The sequence below is a fragment of the Neopelma chrysocephalum genome, unplaced genomic scaffold, assembly GCF_003984885.1.
Source record: "Neopelma chrysocephalum unplaced genomic scaffold, ASM398488v2 Primary Assembly neopelma1_68, whole genome shotgun sequence".
Classification (NCBI taxonomy): domain Eukaryota; kingdom Metazoa; phylum Chordata; class Aves; order Passeriformes; family Pipridae; genus Neopelma; species Neopelma chrysocephalum.
Window position 1 is genome coordinate 2,918,453 of NW_020897727.1, and position 22,223 is coordinate 2,940,675.

Genomic DNA, 22,223 nt, shown 5'->3' on the forward strand with positions numbered 1-22,223 from the left:
CGGCCGGTCCCCGGCACGCCGGCCCGGCCCGCGCCGCGCTCGCCCATCGCCGCCACGGCCGCGCAACGACCCCTGCTGCCCCCGGCAGGCCCGCCCCCGCCGCTTTCAGCCAATCACAGCGCGCCGCTGCCGCCGCTCCGCGGCGCTATTGGCGAACAGCGCCGCCAGTCACAGGGGGATTCGGGGATTTCCAGCCCATCGTGGTTGTACGAGCGGCAGGGCAGGGGACGGGGGGCGGGGAAGGGGCGGGGGGCGGGGCACTCCGCGAGAAGGACGCTGATTGGTCACGCGGAGCTCGGAGGCGGGACGTCGGGGCTACGGCGGCGCTGATTGGGTGGAACTGGCGTGCCCCCGAGGGCGGGGCGGGCACTCGCGGGGTCGGGGTGGCCCCGCCCATCCCGTCCAGTCCCTCAGGGCCGGACCTGGACCCGGACTTGGACCTAGACCTGGACCTGGACCAGCCCCTGCTCCGGGGCTCCGCTGTCCGCGGGCCCGTCCCCGCCACCCCTTCTTGGGAAGGACTCGCGTCCTGCGTCCAGCTCCTTGTCCTGAGCGAGACTCGCCGTCCCCGGCGCGGCAGCACGTGGGGACGGGAGGAAGGGGCTCCTCGGGGCCCGGTACGGTCACAAACCTGGCCAGGCGCGGAACTACCCACTGAATTAATGAATTGTCCTTCCGTGCGCACTGGGGAAGAGGGCGGGAGGGATTTTAGCCGTGCGGTTTCCCCACTGCACAGCCTTTACAGGCGCAGGGTAATTCCGAGCTCGCTGGGGAAGCAGCGGCCGCGGAGTTCGTGAATGTCAGGCTTGGCCTGGCTTCAGTACCCAGTTTTGAAATATTTTTTACTTTCAAGAAATGTAAGTAATACTGCTGAATATTTGATTTAATAAAAGCCAAATGAAGCTCCTCTTTAACCGACCTGCTTTTGATTGTGACTGTCGTCTGAACGCTGCGCAGTTTCATCCACTTCACATCGCTGTTGTTTATATATAGTGAGCTCTGCTTAAATAAAGAATGACAGAATGAACTCTGGGATAGAAGGGAGTTGCTCAGCGGGACGGTTGTGTTTACAAACTATTCACACATTTCCAGAAAGCAATATTTGTTTTTAGAGAAGATTTTGTTAATTAATTTTTTTTAATGCTTTTCTTTTTTCTTTTTTCTTTTTTTTTTTAAATAATGTGGTATTTTAAACCGGTGCTTTAAATTTCATTTAAAAAATATTTCTGAAGTTTTGCCTTGCGAGAAATCGACATCTTCGAAAAATGCAGTATATAATCCTATACCTAAAGTGGTTACAGTAATATTGACATACAAATAAACACTTTCCTGGTTTCTTAGCACCTGTAACATTCCTGTAATACATGTTTTTTATGTAATTTAGTAACATATGCACTTCAACATTAGCTGAAGGCTGTTCCAGTTAATCCTGTTCCCTATAGCTCTCCAGAATCCAGAGACACAGTCAGTAAGCAGACCCAGTGCAGCCTGAAATCTAAGCTCTGGAGCCCTGTGTGTCACTGCCGAGGTTTTTGCTAGGAAGATGGGAAGGTAGGACACAAGGTTTTATTGGTCTGGATACGTGCCAGATGGAAAGGACACAGACACCAGCAGGAGTTTATTGGAAACTCCTGAGGAAACACTGAGAGTCCATCTACTATGGAATGAATGCTCACACTAATCATTTCACTAGTCACTTACAAGCAGAACTGCATTTCAAAGTGTCATTTAATTTTTAAAGAATCTTGAAAATACATACTAAGATTTATGCCTTACATTTCTTCATTTTGCAGGAGAGCTCCCAGTAACCCCAGCCATGCTCAGCTGATCCTCAAGGTGGCTATCTATACACAGCTGCTGCAGCCCTCCACTTGGAGAGCTGCCTTTTATGCTACTACAACGTGCATTAGCATGTCTGCTATAAACCCTGTTATCCCAAATTTCATTATGTTTACGTTTTGGGTATAGATAAATCACATGGGGAACATGACGATAAGTATTAGCCAAAGTACACTATAATTATATGTGAGAAGAAAAGGGGACAGACACAACATGAGCAGAAAATATCAAAATACTTGATAGGAATGACTACATGTAGTGTTCCTAATAACTCACAACCAAATGTTTAAAAATATTCTGTGTTCCATGTAATTATATACTTAACCCTCTATGAATCCATCAGGAAAAATGACCAGCATGACCCATTTAGAAGGTCTGTCGTTCTCCAGACAGAACAGTGCTTGTGACATTTAACCCAAGTTAATATCCCATTGACCCACTGGCTTGCGCACAGCTCCATGTCACTGACACACCACAGATGAAAGGCAGGCCAAGACTGGTGTTTACTCTAAAGCCCCTTCATACTCCTTCAGAAGTATAAAGGAGTTGTAAAGTGATAACAGGACTTTGGCAGTGTAAAACGGGCCTGGTACGTCTCTTTCATGTTGAAAACCCTGTCAGTAACACCAGCATGAGATATTTTTCATTAAACAGTGAATGATTTCTTTAAACCACACTCTTGTTAAGAGAGACATGTTTTGTAATAATGAAGTATGGTAAACAAATTCCACTTTCAAATGACACAACACAACACGATTAAATATTATATCATAGCATGGTACAAAGTTTTGTGCTGAGCCAGGATAGGAATATGGTATTCATTTATCACAGCATCACCCCAAAAGTGCAGAATATTCATGCAAAACAGCTGAATTTTTTCTGCTAATTCAAACATGGAAATGTTGGTATTTATCCAGCTGCATTTAAGAAAAAGAGAGGAGAGGTTCTTGTAGAAGCATCAAAGACAATATTACCACACTTTCTAAATATTAGTTATGTGATAAAAAGGGACTTGGATAAATATGTTAGGTATTTCTGCTTCCCGCTGGTTTTTGGTGTTTGTTTTTTTGTGTGTGTGTTTTTTTTTCTTTCTCTCACTACCTACAGTTCTAATGAATGATTTAGTAAAATAAATAAGGTTTAGTTACATAGTTTGGGGCCTGAGATGGAAAAGCAGCACAGACTATGAAGTTGCCTGAAGCTGTACTTCTTAGGACAGAAGCTGAAGAGTATTTTGTAATAGGGCTAATACAGCCACATTCTTTAACAAGAATAAGACCTTACTGTGCCTATAATGAAATGCCAATAAAATCTGCCAGAAAATTGCAGTTCATAGATGACATTGGTTTATCTCTCAATTTTTCAAGCTGATACCAGCTTTGTAGTCTATGGTTGAATACTGTATCTGTCTGGGTTTGTGTAATCTATCTGATTGGAAAAATGGGAACTGCCCAAAATGGAGTATAAATCAAGGCAGAATGTTTGACACTATTACAGCAGTCTCTTCTGTTTTTTTAACTACCAAAAGCACCAACACAGTCTTTCAATAGTGGCAGGCATCCTTAACATGACATCACGCTGCTGGCTCATCTGGTGGCTAGTTGCCAACTTTTGGGCATAAACTTTCAGGTTATTCTTTCTAAAATGAATATTTTCATCTTAAATTGGTATGGAGGACCTAACTCCTATGACAACCACCTTTTATGCACTGCAGTGTTATGATTGATATGAACCTTGCCTCACTCCTACATTATTGCAGAGCACTTTTTTTCCATATCCCTTGGTAGATGCATTTTAACACTGTGTTCTTTATGTTTGATGAAGCCAGTGCTTTCACAGAATACAAACTCTATGTGAGCCAGTGCATGAGGATCCCTTTTCCATCCCTATAACAGAACATTCTTTTCCGTTAAAATTTACCACAGTTTTATGAGTATTCAGGTAAATGGATGGTGTTAAGTGCACTTGCCCATCTCTCAGAATGCTCTGCTGCCGTTGTGAAAATTTTCTTTTCGCCTGCTTGACCCTTTACACAGTATTTGACTATTGGAAGTGAAGCTGAGTATATAAAAAGAAAAATACGAATTATGCATTCTGCTAACAAACATCAGTGTATACTGTAGTGGGGTTTGCATGTGCTAATCAAGTAGACGTTTAGGAAAGTAAAATGCTGCCAGACTCACAACACTGGGTCCGGTGAAGGGTGAGGTGCTGTTCAGAACCAACCCGAGCTCCTGGGAGCGGGATGAGGAGCAGTAGCCTGCTAAACCTACTGTGGATGTCATGGCTCCTGGGCATGAGGAACACGTTCAGGAACCAGCTGTGACCATAAATGCTGGTTCAACAAGGGCAGGCAGAACTCTTGTAGAACATCCTTGATTTGTAAAGTAGTTCGTATCTATCAGCCGCGATCATAATAACAGATTTCACTTTTTTTTTAAATCATCCAGGTTAACTGGATTAGGACTTACTTATTCTGAAATAATTGAAAGTAGAGGTCATACTTAATATACTGAAAAAAGTACTTTTTTCTTTTAGCATTTAACAAGAGAAGGACAATAGCACTAAGCATCACAAAATAATACATTGCTTTTTGGCAACACATAAATTAACAGATTCAGAATTCAAAGTTTAGATACATCTGTGAACTGTCAGCATGAGCAAAATGCACTGAAATCCCTCTTGGTTTTTGCTCACAAATGTAACCAAACCCATAAATCTAACTTTAAAGGAATGAGAGTAGAGCCAGAAACACATGCCTTGTCTACACTTAAAAGGGTTGGCTGGTATAGCTACACCTTAGAGCTGAATTGGCAAGCACAGATTTCTGTTGTAACTTAAATCATATTCTGCATGGAACATGCTAAAGTGACTGAAGGACTCTGCCAGTATAATGGCATCTACACAAGGGCTTTTGCCAGTGTGGTTGTAGCTGCATTGGAGTGATTTTTCATCATTCTGACAGCTATTTTGGCAAAACTTCTACATTCAGACAAAGTCCAAGTTGGAGTTGGCATTATTTTATGTGGCAAATAGAGCAGAAGAGAAGCACTACCAGTTTATGGCCCTGGTTCTACATTATTGTAAACTGTTTGTTCTGAAGGAATGTGTGGAGCAGGATCCATGTGGTCCTTTGGATGTTTGCCTCCCACATTTGAGCTGCATTAAAATTGCTTGGTTTTTCAGTGACTGAGCTTTGGCAAAGGGGAAACTTACATTACTTAAAAAAGATAATGTCCATATTATTTACCTCAGAAATAGCTATCCTGAGGGTTTAAAGCAAATTTCCAAAGTGAAGTGAACTGCAAAAGGAAGCATCTGCGCCAAAGGACATGTGGATTAATACATCATTCTATTTCACTTTGTCCTCAGTTCAACAACGAATTTAAGCGTATATTAAGCATAGGATTAATTTTAGGCACACTTGTAAGCCCATTTCAAGTTTAGTAGACATGTCAGATATGATAATGCTCCCACTTGAACTTTAATTAAGCAGATATTTGAAATTAATCATATGTTTAAGCACTGTGTGGAATCAGGATTTCTGTCAGAAGTGCAAGTTTATGCAGAACGAGGCTATTTGCTGTGGTAGCACCTGCATTTTCTTTCCTGAACTGGATGTTAAGTCTGTACTTTAAAGACATCCCAAAAGGCATTATTTTTCCACATAAGCACATTTACATATTTGGCTCTTTTTTTTCCTAATCTCCCTTTTGTTAAGTGTGTTTTTTTGGCTTCACAAATCCATGCAGAGAAGTTTTTCATTGATTCTGTTAATTGCATTTACTGTTGAACTCTTTCCTCTGCCAAGCCCTGTGGAATCCTGACTCTGGGGTTCCCAGACCTGCCCGGCGCTGGGCCCTGCTCGCCGCGGGCGAGACACAAGGGCTGCTCGGGGCAGATAGGAAATTTCATGCGTAATCAGCCAGCACTGAACCTGTGAGCCAATGGGACGAGGAAGTCTGATTTAATCAAGGCTTCTTCCTTCCTTTTTGTAAGACACAGAATGTGCCTGCTAGAAGAAAGCACAGACGTTTCTCTGCATTCCGAAAATGCAAAGTGGGCTTTGCGTGGCCTTGTACAGACCGTCCATGTGCCACAACTAACAGCAATTCAGCAGTTTCCAGGTGAGTGTTCTGTGCACTTTGGTTTCTAGTTATTTAAAACTCAGTGAAGGAGCTGGAGCAGCATTTACCCTGAAATGGAACAGGATGAGTGTCTGTTCCAGGTAAAATGGTGTAATTTGTTGCAGGGGTTTTGTATTGTTCTGTATTTTTTTAATATGTAAAAATAAATAGTAGCTTACTTAAAAGAGCTTGCAATCATTTTTAGCTGTGAAAATGAAACTGTTTATATGAAGCGCATGTTTTCAAGGCACATATATTCAAGGCAGAAGACTTGTGTATCATAACATCCAATTCTGCATTCTTCTGTTCACAAGTGCGTTATGTTTCGCTGGTAGATGATTTTTAAAGTAGCATTTATATATATAAATAGACACTCACATATATGCATATGTTAGGTATATAAAGCTATACATATGTAAATTTTTTTAAAATGTAAATACAATTTTGCTTACAAAGTTATCCCAGCTTACAACCAAGAAAAAAGTTGTCATTTAAATTTGTTTGGCCATTTTCAGATTCCTCATTTAATCTACTATATATGCTCTTGGGATAAACTGTTGTGATTTTCAAAAGACTGACCAGTTAGACAATAAGTGGCTACTCTTCATGCTCAAAAAGCAGATCTTAAGGAGGACTCCAATAACAGCGAGAACTTTTCATTCCGAGTCTGAAGTCCGAAAATAAGGGCTTCCATGATGCTTTTATTAAGGAGAATGACCACATTTATGTACTTGTTTATCCAAGCCAGGCAAAGGAAAGGTTTCTGTTAGGGGAAAGTGGTTTGCCCTTTCATTATTTCCAGTGGGGAAAGTAATTTCCTTTTATAACCTTGCAGCTTGCCAGAAATCAATAGGACTGCTGAAGGAGTTTCCTCACCTCTGTATCCTGCACTGCATAACTGGGTGGTTGGCAATTGGAGGCAAAATGATATGTAGTAACATCTCTCTCCTAAGCTCTCCCATTATTTAATAACCACTGCTTGGGCATTATTTTAGCAGGGCTTTTTAAAACTGTATTGTTCTGTTATTTGATTTTCACCTATTGGCTGAATTGTGAGCAAAACTTCACTCATGATAACTAACTGAACACAATACCCTGGCAAAGCTGTTAGGATGTTCTTAGAACTTGTCCAACTGCTAGTATAACACAGTGATGTAACAGGTAGGTTTTGGGTTTGGTTTTTTTTTTAGTAGGAGCATATTGTGTTAGGCGTTTTATCAGTGTATCGTAAAATACTGGTCCTAACAGAACAGGCATACAGATCTACTACAGTACAGTATGTAGGGTAAGAGGACTAGTAAAGGGAGAATGTTTTTATACAATAATTAGTAAATTCAGTTATTCTTACACTGAGCCATTGTCAAATGCACTTGTTTTGTTCTCATAGTACAGAGACAAGTCCCTGGAGGCAACCTGAAACTGTGAAATGTGATAAAAACATTGTACTATTTTAGATATCACTCCATTTTGCCCTACAGGTTGTTATTAAGAACAGATGGCAAGTTTTTGAGTCTTGAGAACGGTATATTCTAGCAGTGTAAGAGAACCAGGCTGCTAGTTATACTGAGTATCTTCAAGATTTTACTTCATCTGAACTCATACTTGCAAGCTTGAGGGCAAAATACAAGGAGGAAAAAATCTGCCCACACTGAAGTTCATGACCAAATTCTTACAGGTAAGAATTGATTTCCACACCTAATCTTATTCAAAATAACTTCTTATGGTTTTCATATTTGGTTTTAATCTGCCAGAAAAAAATATCCAAGCACTTTCAGCAGTAACAGTGATAGGAATGGTTCTGCACTGGTAGCTGTGTAGATATTTCTTTTTTTTACTTTAGCTTTTATGAAACTACAGTTGCACTGATACAAGTTCACAGAGAAAAATGAGTAAGCAATAAAAAAGATTACCAAACTGGATCCTCTAAAGGCGTGGTACTAAGAAATATCATGGGTTTTGTAATCTTTCAGTGAGAGCTTGCAATGGACCAAGATTCACACGGCACAGCAGAAAGGGAACTGTTGGAAGCTGTAAGCAGAATTACTACATTTTCTACCACAAGCCCACCTGATAAAGAAGAAAATCAACCCAAAGCTGAAATTTCGTGTCAAATGAGAAAAGAAAACCCAGAAAAAGATGACTTGAAAGGTTGATGCTATCTTCTAATTTTATTTTTCATCTAGCTATTTATGCCATTAATCTTTTATATAAAAAACTTTTCTTATTAATTGCAGCAGTAGTTCAAAATTATACTGCTACACTGCATTGAAAATAACCCTTGATTAGACTTGTAATAATAATGTAGCAAGAGTGAAACAGATGCATATCCAGGTGTGTTTACACACACACAGTTTTCCTCTTAAATTGTTTGTACCTAAAATGTATTACAGATTTGATTTACACACCAGGAATGAAACCAGTGATCATCAGATGGCCTGTCTCAGGAGTGCACCTTCTGTGCATCACAAAATCTGAACTTCTTGATAGTATCAGCAAAGACACCAAGATTGAAGTTATCTCAAGCAGGCGGCTCTCACATGCCTTTAAAGAGGCAGCATGGAACATTTACTATGCCCAAGATTGCTGTCATTTGTTATTAAATAAAATGTTATGTATAATTCAAAATATATATAATCTCATCAAAATTTTTCATCCTGCAAGGATGTCATAAAACCCACCTCTCTTAGGAAATATTTGCTTTGTAGAGATCAAGCCAAACCCCAAAAGCCTTGATAATTGAAACTGTATGGCCAATTGATTGAGAAAATGTAAGAGTAGGAGTACTATGATGCCTTTACAAGTCTATTTCTGCATCAAGCTGATCTCTTACCCTTCATTTGTGCTCATTCACCTCCATTGTCAGAATGCTACATACATTGCAGACTGACTTCGGCTGACTGCCTTGACAGTGTGCCCACTGAAATACAAATATTCCACTTCTTTTATCCACTTTGCTAGCCTATATGCCACCTGATGAAAACTGTTGTCAGTAGATTTCAAAGATAGAGAAATCACCCTTTTGAAATGCTACATCAAATTCTCCTGTAAGCAAACTCTTCAACCAGCTGTCCTATATTTTTATATATGCATACGTATACATATGTATGTGTGTGTCTGTATGTGAGTGTGGGAGGAGAGAGAAGGGAAAAGAAGGAGGTATGTAAAATATTTGCAGCTGAACTGTGTCATCAGCTACAAAAGAAAAGGAGGATGCAAAAATTCCTCCTTCATTTGAGCTGGTTATCCAGCTTTGAGGTTAGGATATTCATGTTTTCTCAGCTTTTGCCTATTACTGCACAAACCCCATATTTGAATAGGGTCAGTATTTGAAAATATGTCTAAATTTGCAGCTGCATTGTGTTAACTCCTCCTTTGAGCAACAAAGAAGCCTGGAGAAACATCTGACTCAGAAGACTCTGTTGATGTTTCTTCGGACTGCCTCTGGGATGGTGAACAAAATCTCATGCTCAGACTGTGCCTGAGGTTACACCCTTCACATACAATACTTCTTGGCACTACTTTTTCTACAACTTTGTATTCTGCAGATGATTTGGTGTCTTTCAAAATTTTAGACCAAATAACTTTCCTCAAACGGACCTGTCATTACTATCAGTGAAATAACTTATTTTATCAGTCTTTAGTTCTTGCTGTTACAGCAATAAAAAAGTCTAGGCTATCCTTTCACAATAAATGCACAAGAGCTTTCTTTCCAAATGCAAAGGATATAACCTGAAATACTAAATGTATTATTTTTAGATTTCAACGCAACCCTAAGTCCCCACTCTTCGATGACCACTAAGGAGCTTCAGGAATACTGGAGGAATGAAAAAAGCCAGTGCAGACAAGTCAAACTCCTTTTTGAGATCCCATCAACCAGAATTGTAGAGCACCACTTATCTAAATATGTGGTAAGCTAAGAAATGAATATGTAAGAAGATCATTAATTTTTCTTCACTCTACAGGGGTCTGCACAGCACACAGCATGTCTCTCTACATGAAAGCCTTACCGAGGGCCAAGTTTTGCAAGCCACGATCATACAGTGTAGAAGCTCACTGATTGTATGGGCATAGCTGGTGGAATCTGCCTTTAAAAAATCCCTCTGATAGTCAATTCACAAAATCTGCATCAGTGCAGAAGTGATATCAAGTAAATTAGTAGCTTTAGTATCCCTAACACCCAGAGTTTTGTCAACATTAAGGAAATTCACACAAGGAAAAAAATATCAATATAGTTACACTTCCACTGAGCTAGCCTGCTGTAGCAGCTGCAGTACATTTGTATAACTTCCACATCAGAGGTTTCTGTTAGCACAAGTGCAGAAGTCTTTGATGTTGAAAAAGCCTAAGACATCCTCCAGCTACATCGATTGGGATTGTTCCCCTTCCCTACCTAGAGCTCCCTTAGGTGGCATATTTCTGTCGTAGTTTTAAAATGAAACGGGTATCATGGGTAGGAACAACAGAATAGGTTGGATTTTTGTATCTTTACTCGTAGTATTGACATTGGGCTTTTATTTCTGCTCCTGGCCTTCAGAAAGACTGATCTAGAGTGAGTCTCTTACTACTCCTGTAAAATTCAGATAGGGATGATTTCCTTCGTTGCTACAACCTCTGAGATGAAAAATGCCAAGAATCATACTAGCATTGCTGATACTGGGTCATCCAGCTTGGTAGAATTTGGAGCAGGTAAATGTTTTGCAGCCTGGCCTGAGATCTTGTTGCATTCTAGACACACCTACTTAGTTCCTGCTATACAAACCTACTTATTGCTGCTGTTATTGCATACTCAATAGTATCCAGCTTGCTGAATAGTTCAAAATTATTTTAGTATAACTGTATAAGAACAAGAGTATCACTCAGCTTATGTGCAATTAGTTAAAGTTAGTTATAAGTTACATATCTAGGCAAAAAGATTTACATTAGAAAGAAATTGAGCCAATTTGACAGTCAAATTAAATGGTATTTCTTGCCTTTTTCATGCACACTCCACAAACAAAAAATCCCAAGTACTTGTAAATTATTCACTTAGCTGCCCTTGATAAAATGACAACTTAAAAAAATTGCTCTTATGATTGTTTTAGAATGCATCAGGCATATATACACTTTTCAGCAGGGAGCAGGACAAAGTATAGGAAAATGTCACAGTGCTTACAAATGAAAAGAGATCAGAGAAGTCAGCTCAAATTTAGAAACCTTTCAAGAGGCGCCTGTAAAGATCATTTATGAAGATTAAAAGAGAGAATTTCTCTTTAAGGAAAAACAAGGAAGAGAATCAGACAGACACTAGAACGAGTTCTGGTTTGCACCCTTCAGAGCAGCAAAGAAAACAACTGGCATGAGTAAAACCTGTCCAGTTCCTGTAAAAATCAATGGGAACAGAGTGAAGTTGAATATGAATATGGACATCTAAAAGGCTCACAGTCTGTGTCCTTAGCTGGTGTGTGGTGCCACAGTCAAGCTGGCCTCAGTGCAGCTTCACTGGTTTACACACATTAGGGATTTGGCCCTTCCTCAACATCACAGTGCTTTGATCAGATCCAGAAGAGAATCTATTTGTACAACACGTAACACACAATTTTGCTTTGCAGCTTTTTTCCTAATATCACATTTATTATAACCATTTTGAGGCTAGTGAAGAGCTGAGGAAGACATACTCTTGACTTACAGTGGGGCAGCATTGCTGTTAGCTATTAGTGAAGGAATTTAGATAGCAAACAGATTGTTGTAGAAATGTCAAATTTTTTTTTATTATTTACATGCCAAGTAAGTTTGAATAGAGGGCAATGATTTAGAGGGGGGGGAAAAAGGCTTTGGAGTTGCTCCATCTTATTTTTGCACATACCAAATATATTGCCAAATACTCCCTCTTCTTTCACAGGATTAATAACACCCCCAAATCCCTAGTAATATCTCTTACAAACAACATTTCTGAATACTATGACCAATGTAAAATAGATTACATTCGATATTAAGTCTGGGAAATCCATTCAGTTCACTGAAGTTGATTGATTGCAGCAGCCATGGCTGTTATAAACAAAGTACAGCTACAGAAATGCTTTGTGAGTGTTTTTATGTGCCTCAATCTGCTGCTAGTTTGCCTTTCCCAGCACCTTGCAGGATGGAATCTGTTAGTGCACTATCTACAACTTATTTGCATGCTAAGGGTAAGTCTGGTGACAAAAGTACAGAACAGCAGGCGGTGGGAATTATTAATTTGATGGTTGCAGATTTTTCAGGCCTACGCTGAGCACGCATCATAATCCCAGACAGCACGTGATTCAGCAGCACTGCTATAAACCATAAGAGTATACAAGATTACACACATAAAATTGGTGCAGGAATGTTTTAGCTGGAGAAATATACAGGCACAGTGTCTTTTCAAAGCAGTAACAGAAAAAATGTGACTGCAATAGGGCTAGAATGCTCCTTCTCATGCTTATTTTTTTGTTTGATTGTGTTTAGATGTATAAAATCATCATTCTGCAAACAGGGAGTTTTGACAGCAACAAGTCTGTAATTGAACGGCGTTATTCAGATTTTGAGAAACTGCACAGAAATCTGCTGGAGGAATTTAGTGAAGAAATGGAAGATGTGACCTTTCCCAAAAAAACTCTAACGGGGAACTTCACAGAAGAAATAATCAATGAGAGAAAATTAGCCTTCAAGGACTACCTGAGACTTCTATATTCTATGAAATGTGTCCGAAGATCAAAAAAATTTATTGACTTTTTAACAAGGCCGGAGCTTCAGGAGGCGTATGGTTGCTTGCGGGGTGGCCAGTACCCCAAAGCTTTGGAAATCCTTTTGGAAGTCATTGGTCTGCAGGAAAGGCTGACAAGAGGCAACCCTGTCTCAATTGTCCCTACTCTCTGTGCTATCATGGTGTGCCACAAGGACCTGGAAAACCCAGCAAGTGCCTTTGAATATGGAGAAAAAGCTCTATCACGCCTTCGTGTGCATTCCAGCCACAGGTATTATATCCCATTGTTAGAAACGATGATCACTCTGGCCTATGAACTTGGCAAGGACTTTCTGTCTCTGCAAGAAAAACTGGAAGAATGGAAGGCAAAGAAAGATCCTGTACGGGTATTTACCCTGAAAGAACTTGCAGTTCGGGAGTATGTACAATGAGCACAAGAAACAATTTCATTAAAGAGCAAATTCCTGAAGGAGTAAGAACTGAAAATTATCAGTTTGGCAAACGTAGCATTGTATTAATAAAAAAAAAAATTAAGTATCTTCCATGCTCCAAAGGGACATTAGCATCGATGTTGGAAAATATTACATTTTCTCTGCAGATATGAGGAGTATCTAAGGAGCACCTTAGGGTTTTTTGAAAGAAATTTGCGAGAAAATAATCATTTATGTTTTGCTTATTTTGAACGAAGCTTATTTTGTGTGAAAAGTCAGAATAAGAAATTGCAATGAATAAAGCACTTAAGAATCTGCAGAATCAGAGGCATTTCTTGCTTATGTGGAAACTATTTCCTTTCAAGAACAAAAACACTTTCTCAGCTGATGCAATTTAAAAGATGCATCTTCAGACACTGAATGTAGTTTTTTCCTCCTCAAGCTCAGGCCTGGTCAAACAGCACTTTGCTGTTTTTGAGAATGATGGGATTGGTCCTGTTCCCACTGAATTCAGCTGCTGTGGGCAGGAGAATGTGGGGGGGAAGGTTTACAATCAACTTTGATAGGAGCAAAAAATACAAGGGATGATCATTCCATCAGAGATGAGGGAATGTACCTCATTTCCCTTTTGTAACTAGCAGAGTTTTATGACTGGCATTGAAGGCACATTCTTGTTTGGAGTGATCTTTAAGCACAGCTTTGACCAGGGTAGAAAATTCAAACCACATGCACTATATCCATAGTGGAAAGGGACTACAGGAGAGTGCTGTTGGGGAGAACATCTGGCTATTATAATGCTAGCCTTTAATTCTGATTATTGAGCTTTGAGATATGGTTAGCAGACAGTCTGTGCTTCCCGCTTTCCTGTCAGAGGTTTATATAAATTGGGCCTTGCCTTAGCTTTACAGCCTGGTATACCATGGAAGCATCATCTTCGTGGCACTGCAATATTACAGCTAATTTTTTAGGGATCCAACACACCTAGAAAATACTAAGCTTGTTTTGGCCCTAACACTCTTGGGAAAGCTTCCTAAGAGCTGAAAAAGTCTCTATTTAACTGCTTTGGTAATTTCCCTCAACTCTATGATCTTTCCCATACACTTATTTTAACAATCTGGTAAATTAATTCTCATAAGTACTGTAATTAATTTCATTAACTAGCATGGGTCATTATTCTCTGCTGAACACAGTCCACTAAATACTTTCAGGCCTGAACTCCAGTACAGAGACTACATGCACCACAATGACACTATCAATAAGTTAGGAATAACTGTATTAACTTACCTCCCAGACACACGAAAGAATCAGCTAATTGGAAAGGCACTGAGCCTGAAAAAGTTTGCTGTGTATTGTTACAAGAAGGATGTCTTGAAAAAAAATACAGAATAATAGGAGTGTCTAGGGTACAATGTTAATATTTTAAGTAGCTATTAACAGCTAGGCATTAAACTCAAAATACATGGATTATTTGTTATTTGACAATTGTTTTCTTCTAGTTATACCAGCAGTAATAGAATTAAGAGTAATTAATTAAGAGACTTAGGGACTAATCTTCCCACAACATACCATATTGCAGGACAGTTAAAATGAATGAAAGGTAACACCTTCTTAGAGAATTTCTGAATCAGTAACAAAGCACTGAAGAAGAAAGCATGTCTGGGGTCTCCATCACATTCAAGCACAATCAAGCTAAGCTAGAAAGGAGTCATGGCCTTCACACTGCTCTAACTCCACAGCAGTTGGTGATGAAAGACCAGAAGAATAGGAAAAAAATCATTTCCTCCTTTTTGCTCCCTCCCATCATTGTGTGCAGTGCCCAGGGCACAGCTCCCTTGGATTCTCCTCAGGTTCCCATGGGATGGCACGTGAGTATCTAATTGCATCCACAGACCCTCACAGCTGACCATAGGATTAGAGAGTCCATAAGGACATGCTGTCTGACAATCACCAGGAAAGGCAGCACATCAACAAGATCTTACTTTTAACCTTTACTCATGGTAATGTTATAAATTTCCATCTCAGAAGGACTGACTGATCCAAAGCTGACCAATTTCTGCTCGCATGTTTTGAGGTGCAATTTGGCTGAGAGAAAAATTTATATAATTCAAAAGGCACTAAAATAAACAGTGAAAAAAAACCCCACTGTTTTAATGGGGTGAGCCAAATCTCTTGTTTTCCATACAATTTACTAGTAGAATTTTGTCAGCAAAATGATCCTAGAATAGGTTTCATTGTCCCCATCCACCAGAAGGTGAAGGTCAGTTTCCTTGTATTATGGGGGAAGATGAACTACATAAATACAGGAATAGTGTGAAGAAAGAACATTGTTGGGTAATTCTCCCACACTGAACTTCCTTATTTTCAGCTGTGGCAATCAGTTGGCCACAACATCTTCAGAGCTACCCAGTAAGAACCTATCATCTGCCTCACTCAAAGGGCTGATTTAAATTTCTGCCGCATTGAGACTTCCAATCAAGCCACTTCAAAGGGTCAAGGGTAACGTTCATAAAATGAGTTTGTGGTTTCATTACTATTAGAATACAACAAAATTAAAATCTCCCCAACAATTCAAGCTCCCCCAAGCAAATCAGGTATGCATTTCCTTCCTACAAATGCAAAGCCTGTGACCTCTGGATTTATTAATCTCTTCAGGGATTGCATTGAAAATCTCAGAAAGAAAAAGCTAGAATGGTTATGGTGACAAATGGGGATCCACAGAGCCTGGATTTCACCCGGAGCTCTGCCACAGACTTGGTCTGAACTTTGCACAAGGAACTTAACCTCTGTGCCTCTATTTCCTCACTCAGTACTTCCCCATAAGGTTTCCTCATTCAGGTTTTCAGTACTCATACATCAGGAAAGCTTTGAAACCTGACCAAATGAGTTAACTCTAGCATTTAACTCAGAAATGTGCAATGGGATAGAGGCAATTTTGATTTATACAAGCCTGTTTCATTTGTCAAGGATATCTTGAACTGAAAGAGAACTTAGAAGCACTAAGTTGCCAAACCTGTGTGCTTATGGTGGATTGCACAGTTTCTTACCAGTGCAGTCTTATTTTAAAATCAGGTGCTACTTTCCTTATAAACTAGAGAAGTTACAAAATTATCTTTATATTACACTGTGCTGTAGTGAGACCATGCTGGCTGATCAGCTCCACAGGCAATCAGCCAATTCCAATTTCTTAGCTATATACTCTCAGAGAGTGGTTGGACCTGCCAAAAGAATTCTGCTTCCTTTTACTCACATTTCAAAAGTCAACTTCTGCATATTCTTTTTTACTTGATTTTTACAGCAAAGTGAGTATTCAGCAGTTACAAGTTACTAAACTGAAGAGTAATGGCATTCCTGCTCCCATAGTGATCCAATTGTCTTCCACTCGCAATTGTCCAAGGTAGGGACAGCCTGCAAGGACCAGGATCCCTCTGCCTGTACATGCAACTTTATCTTCAACAGTTAAAAATGTGTAGCCTGGTAGGACAGATTTCCTGCAGGCAGTCAGAGATTAGTATCTTTCCCCATTACTTTTGCTCAGTGCAGCAATACAGTAGCATTGCTGTATTGTCCTGGCTTTTTCATAAGATGTATAACAACGAAATGGGTGCTCTACACCTGCCACCACATCTTAATTTTCCTCTGAATAGTGTTTTAAGAAGGGCTCAAAAAAGAAATAGCTAAAATTTCCATCCACATCTACCTGTCTTGCTTATCTATTGCCCTTCCTTAACTCTTGTTGAGAAGCCATTGGACAAACGATGGCTGAAATTCTTGTGCACTTTCCATGGGGTTCACATGCTGTCCCCAAAGTACACATCCCAGCCCTCCAGGTGATGGCCAGCACAAGTAAATAACACTGCATCAGTGAAGCTATTTTGGAAGAAAAAAACTCTGGTACTACCACATATGCAAGAACATAACATAAATTAACAAAGCAGGTGGTTCCTGCTTCCAGACAGCCATTTTACTTCCACTCTTCACTGCTGTACAATATTTGAGTGATAAAGGCTTGTTTTATAAATAAATCCATTTCATCCATTTCCTGTCTCCCAAAACAATGTGTGCTCTTTACAAAATGTTTCTTTGGTTTAATGAAATAAATGGAAATGAGCAGTTTCTGGCATTTGTCCTGTTTGCATTATTAACCTTCATCAGCCATTCTCTGTACCTAGAAGGCAGCTGGCGTCAACAGGCAGAATGTCTGGAGACCCAAGCTCTGCTCTTGGCAATGTCACAAGCCCTTGAATGAGTGACCTTGATCAAGTGTAATCAAATCTCAGGTTTCTTTTGAATACCAATATGGCTTTGTCCTCTTCTATAAAGCTGTGTTTTACTTATATTTTAGCCGTACATTCCAACGTATCATTTTCCCCATTTTACACCTGGGGGAATTGTGGTACAAGAGAAGTGATTTTTCTCAAAGTCTAATACAGTGGTCTGGAGACCACACTGACTGCCTGGAGAAATACTGAAGCACAACTTGCATCGCAGATTTACAAAGCAGAGACATGTCACTGTTGCATGTTCTTAAGTACATCTTGCATGAACATCCACAATACAGCTTCATTTTTGACCTGACAAAACTGTGTGATATGTCTATGGAAGAGAAAAGAGTGGATTAAGTCTGACTAATTAATGTATTTCAAGAACTAATAAGTGGTTGAACAGCACAAATATTTAAACCACTACTTTACAAAAATAGCAAAGAAAAAAGTCTTGCCTAAGAGATTTTTAGGATATATTAAAAAAATCTCCAGACTTCAGTATCATTTTCCACAAGATGGAACAGGAAAATATTTTCAAATGCATTTTTCCAGTTTTAAGAATTTCTCAGAGCTCTGGAATTTCTTTCCAGTGCTCTTGTAGTCTTAACAAGAAGAATCACACAACCACTAGAGTACCATATACATTAGTAATTTTTCTCAACAACAGCACACAATGCATCAGAGCTTTATAGTATGATCTTACTTTTCCAATTGTCACTGGCACCTCTGAAGTATATCTACAACAGATAACAATCCAGGTGTAAGTTCACATTTAATTTTTTTCCAGGAAAAAAGGTAAAAAAAAAAAATGCTGTCCAATCAAAATCTGCCTAGAATGTCTGACAAACCACAGGCTGCACACAAGCTAGAAGAAAATTTAAATAAAATCTGGGCAGATCATCTCCAAGAGTCCATGGAGAGTTGCATTACGATCTATTGAGCTTTGCCCCATTTCCATATCAATTATTATATCATTTGGGGCATTAAGTAGATAATACTGTTTACACAACTTTCTAAAATAACTAAAGAAGCCCATGAGGATGTCTAGTTACTTATGAAACATATGCAGACAAGATGCTCTCTGTGCAATGCAGCATCTTGTTTACAGGGAATCCTGTGATCTTTAACACATACTTGTTATTAACTCCTGTTATCTGCTGCATCACTGGAGGATAATATTTGCTTTCCTGAATCTTAATAAGGCTAAATACATTTATTGAATTCAACAGATTTGTACAATCAGCATGGGAGTCGAGTTCAGGACACAAGATGAAATCTAGGTTTTGTGGCTCAGACAGCAGCTGAGCAAATCAAATCAAGAATGTGGTTTTTTGTGGTTTTTGTTTTCTTTTTAGATCAAAGACAGGAGTAAGATGTGTTGAAAAACAAAACACAGTTGTAATGGTGCAAAATACTGAATGTCAATTCCCATCTGGATGAGGTGAGAACCCCAAAGAACCAACAAACCAACCCATTTACATTAGGATCACATTACAACATATGTTCATCACACTTTATGAGTATATATATGCTCTATATACAGATACACAAGACACAAATTTTCATGTCAGACCAGTAAGAGCTGAGAGTAGCTACACTGAAATAAGTTATAATGTAATTGAGAGCACAGTAAGTCTTACTGTACATATAAACATGTGCAAAATCTCTATACACAGTGGATGGACAGATGGCTGATGAGTGGTTAGAACAAACAAATTTGAATGTTTTAATGCCTAATAAATGTTTGCCAAGTATTTAAAAAATTTAGATCAGAGCTACTTTTACAAGTACCACATGGATATATACATATATATGTGTATATATATATAGTCATAGTACGATTTTCTTCTATTAGAAATAGTAATATATATATCTAAGTCTGTGATTATTAAGAAAAATGCTGAGGAGAAATAGACTGGATGAACTTTCATTTACTAATATCTCTAAACTAGTAGTTTAAATATTGTTTCATTTCAGACAGTATGAGACTCTAACTTGATAACTGGTAGGAAATCTTAGAGAATTTTACTGAAAATGCAGAATTTAAATCCTAATATTTTTCTCGTTGCTCCTCAGAGTTAATAAAGGTTTGCCTCCTCCTGACACGGGACCGCAGTGCCACTAGATGGAGCCGCAGCATTTTCAGGAGCTCAGGACCCCGCGAGCTCAAGGGAATGGAACAGAAAACTTTTTTAATGACTTGAATTTTATTTAAAAAAAAATCTACTCTCAAGTCTAACATTTAAATTTTAATATGATTAAACTAAATATATATCTCTCAATTCCATTGTGAGTTCAGACTGTAGCGCCTGGCTTTCCAGCTGTCCTTCAGGACAATTTACCATACCCCTTTATCAGGCAGCTCTAGGAGCCTGCTGGAAAGCTGAAAGAGAAAATGTTCTTGCAGGCTTTTAGACCTGGTGAGTTCAAAGCCAGAGTCACTGCAGCGTCTCAGTTCCTACAGTACCTTTTCCTTCTGATCAAAAGGAACCAAGTAAAACTCACAAGTCTTAAAAGAACTATCAAATAATGGGGGGAGGGAAGTAAAAATAAATGGACCCATAATGCCTTCTGAATGGTGCGGGGGAAAGTTCACTGACTCCATTTTAGATAGCCACACTCCATGAGACCTGATTCTGAGTCCAGCTACTATAATATATATCTGTTAATTTCTTTATGCACAGGTATAAATATACTGCAAACAGTATGCATGCACACATCTTGATTTTGAGCTTTGTGTTCTTGTTGATAACGTAGAAGGGGAACATGTGACAACTGAACCTGTGCTGCAGCTGCCAGTCATCTCCTTTACCTGTGCTTTAAGCAGCAAAACACAGAAATGTTTTCGGAAGCAGCCGCTGAGAAACTCAACAAATCCAGTCAGCATAGGCCTGTGTTCCCTGAGTTCTGCTAGAGATTTTATCAAATTGCTGGGATGGCCTGGATTTGGAGACTGGCTTCTCCCCCCACTGAGTGCCAGCTGCAGACCAGAGTTTGAAAGCAGCCTCCCCCTGCATCAAGATTTTTTTTTTCCAAAAGGTTTCTGCAGAATCTGCCAGCTTTTAGAAACAGCATGAGGGAACTGGGCAGTCCTGTGGCAGTAAAAAGCAGGAAGACTATGCCAAAGTCTTTGAAAGAACAGCCTCAGGAGGTGAAATCTTTGAAGGTGTGTCTCCATCCTTCCTTTTCAGCTTCCTACAGAAACCATGGAAGGAAAATAAAAAAAGAAAAAGGAAAGAGACAGGGAGAAAGAAAAGAGAGACATACAATCTCAAAAGACAAGACATGGATTTGGTTGTTTCTGTCACTGCACCTCACCTCCAGGAACAGCAGCTTAAATGTGTGCTGAGTTAGCAGAAGGGCACTTCCATGGACTCAATAATAAAATATAGTGCTTTTATAGGGCTTCACATGTTCAGAACATTTTATAAATACTGGGCCAGATTAATCCAGGCTTTAAATCTGCATAAACCTTGGCAGAGGGCTCTGGTCCCCATGAGATTATGAAGTCTGCCATGAAACTAAATTGTGATGATCAAAAACAGAGATTCAAAAAAGGCACAGCCAGGAAGAAAATTTTGTTATTTGTGAAACGTGAAGACAGAAAAAAAATCTATGAAGAGACAAACAAATGGTTGGTTAGTTGCATAATAGACAGCTTCATTTCTAGGGCTGTCTTTGGAAAATTTTGGGAATAAATTTGGGTATAAATTTTCCTTCATTTCATCTCCTCTGGAGAACAAGGGGTCATGCTGATTTTTTACAATAAAAACAGTACCTCAGAGGGACTGACAGGGAAAAACTAATTTTGGTTCATGCATTTATATTTTTCTCCTCCTGAGGAGATAGCAGTGAGGATACTTGGTTAAAAGTAAACATAAACAATGGTATAAATTATATAGTCTTCACAAGCAGCAGTAAAACCCAAATACCTTATTCCTTGATTATTATGCTCCATGTTCCTCTGACTGGCCCACATAGCAACTGTAAGAGGCTTGATTTGTACTGCATCAGAATGTATTTTACATGTACTTAGATTTGAAATGTATTTAAAATTATGATTTGTCCTGCTGTGCAGTAGCTTAATGATAACTGACCTAATTTGCCATATAAATCTCTTGTATAGGAAAGGAATACATTTTCCTTTGGGAAGGCAGAGCACTCTGAAACAGCCTTTGTTTGCTGCTGCCACCCCAAACCCCTTCAATACCTAAGGTAAGAGGCAGAGGGTGAAGGCAGTGCAAGGACACTCTTTATCTGACCTCAGCACATTTTTCCTATTTTGGTCACCCTGTACCATCCCACTGATGTTCCCAATGGAGAGAATGAGGGAGCAGTAAACATGATCAACAGCAACAAGTGAAAAGTTGAGACAAAGAACAGTTACCCAGCTGATCACAGACAGAGGAATCACCAGGTAGAGCTGGGTAGATTACCTGTGTGTCAGTCCAGAGGTTCAGTCATTCCACTGGATATATTTATAGCTACTATTTTGCATGTTTCACAACATCACTATGTTGATCCAGAGACTCCCTGCTCCTTCCTCCCATCTCATCCCATTCTCTCTGTCTCAGACACTGTAATTATATTGGGATCAAAATAGATAGATTTACAACCTATGGAAAGGTCTCTAAATTGAAAACAGTGTAGTTCCACCTAAGACTTTCCTGCCTGTTGCAGATGACCCTGAAGCATCTGTGCTGCTCCCACAGTTGCCATGATGTGAGGTTGCCACTGACACCCTTTGTCTCACTGCTCTGAAAACAGCAGGGACAAGCCAAGGAGGTGGACTTCCACCAGTCTGACCTTCAGTACAGGCAGAGCTGTTAACAAACATGCAGGACCATTATTAGTAAGGCCACTG

At 39.5% G+C, this 22,223-nt stretch overlaps 1 protein-coding gene across 1 annotated transcript; it reads left to right on the forward strand.

Moving 5' to 3' along the window:
• Positions 1–5,855: 5,855 nt before the first annotated feature.
• On the forward strand, positions 5,856–13,324 carry SNX20 (sorting nexin 20). The gene is made up of 4 exons (XM_027685042.1): positions 5,856–5,966; positions 7,937–8,114; positions 9,723–9,874; positions 12,429–13,324. The coding sequence occupies exons 2-4, from the start codon at positions 7,949–7,951 to the stop codon at positions 13,095–13,097; spliced, it is 987 nt and encodes a 328-aa protein (XP_027540843.1). The 5' UTR covers positions 5,856–5,966; positions 7,937–7,948; the 3' UTR covers positions 13,098–13,324.
• The last annotated feature ends 8,899 nt before the right edge of the window (positions 13,325–22,223 follow it).

Excerpts from the sequence above, each read along its gene's own strand:
- SNX20 (XM_027685042.1), top strand. The coding sequence starts at position 7,949 with ATGGACCAAGATTCACACGGCACAGCAGAAAGGGAACTGTTGGAAGCT. Across the intron at positions 8,115-9,722 it reads AGAAAAAGATGACTTGAAAG|ATTTCAACGCAACCCTAAGT; the intron begins GTTGATGCTATC and ends TATTATTTTTAG. Across the intron at positions 9,875-12,428 it reads ACCACTTATCTAAATATGTG|ATGTATAAAATCATCATTCT; the intron begins GTAAGCTAAGAA and ends GATTGTGTTTAG.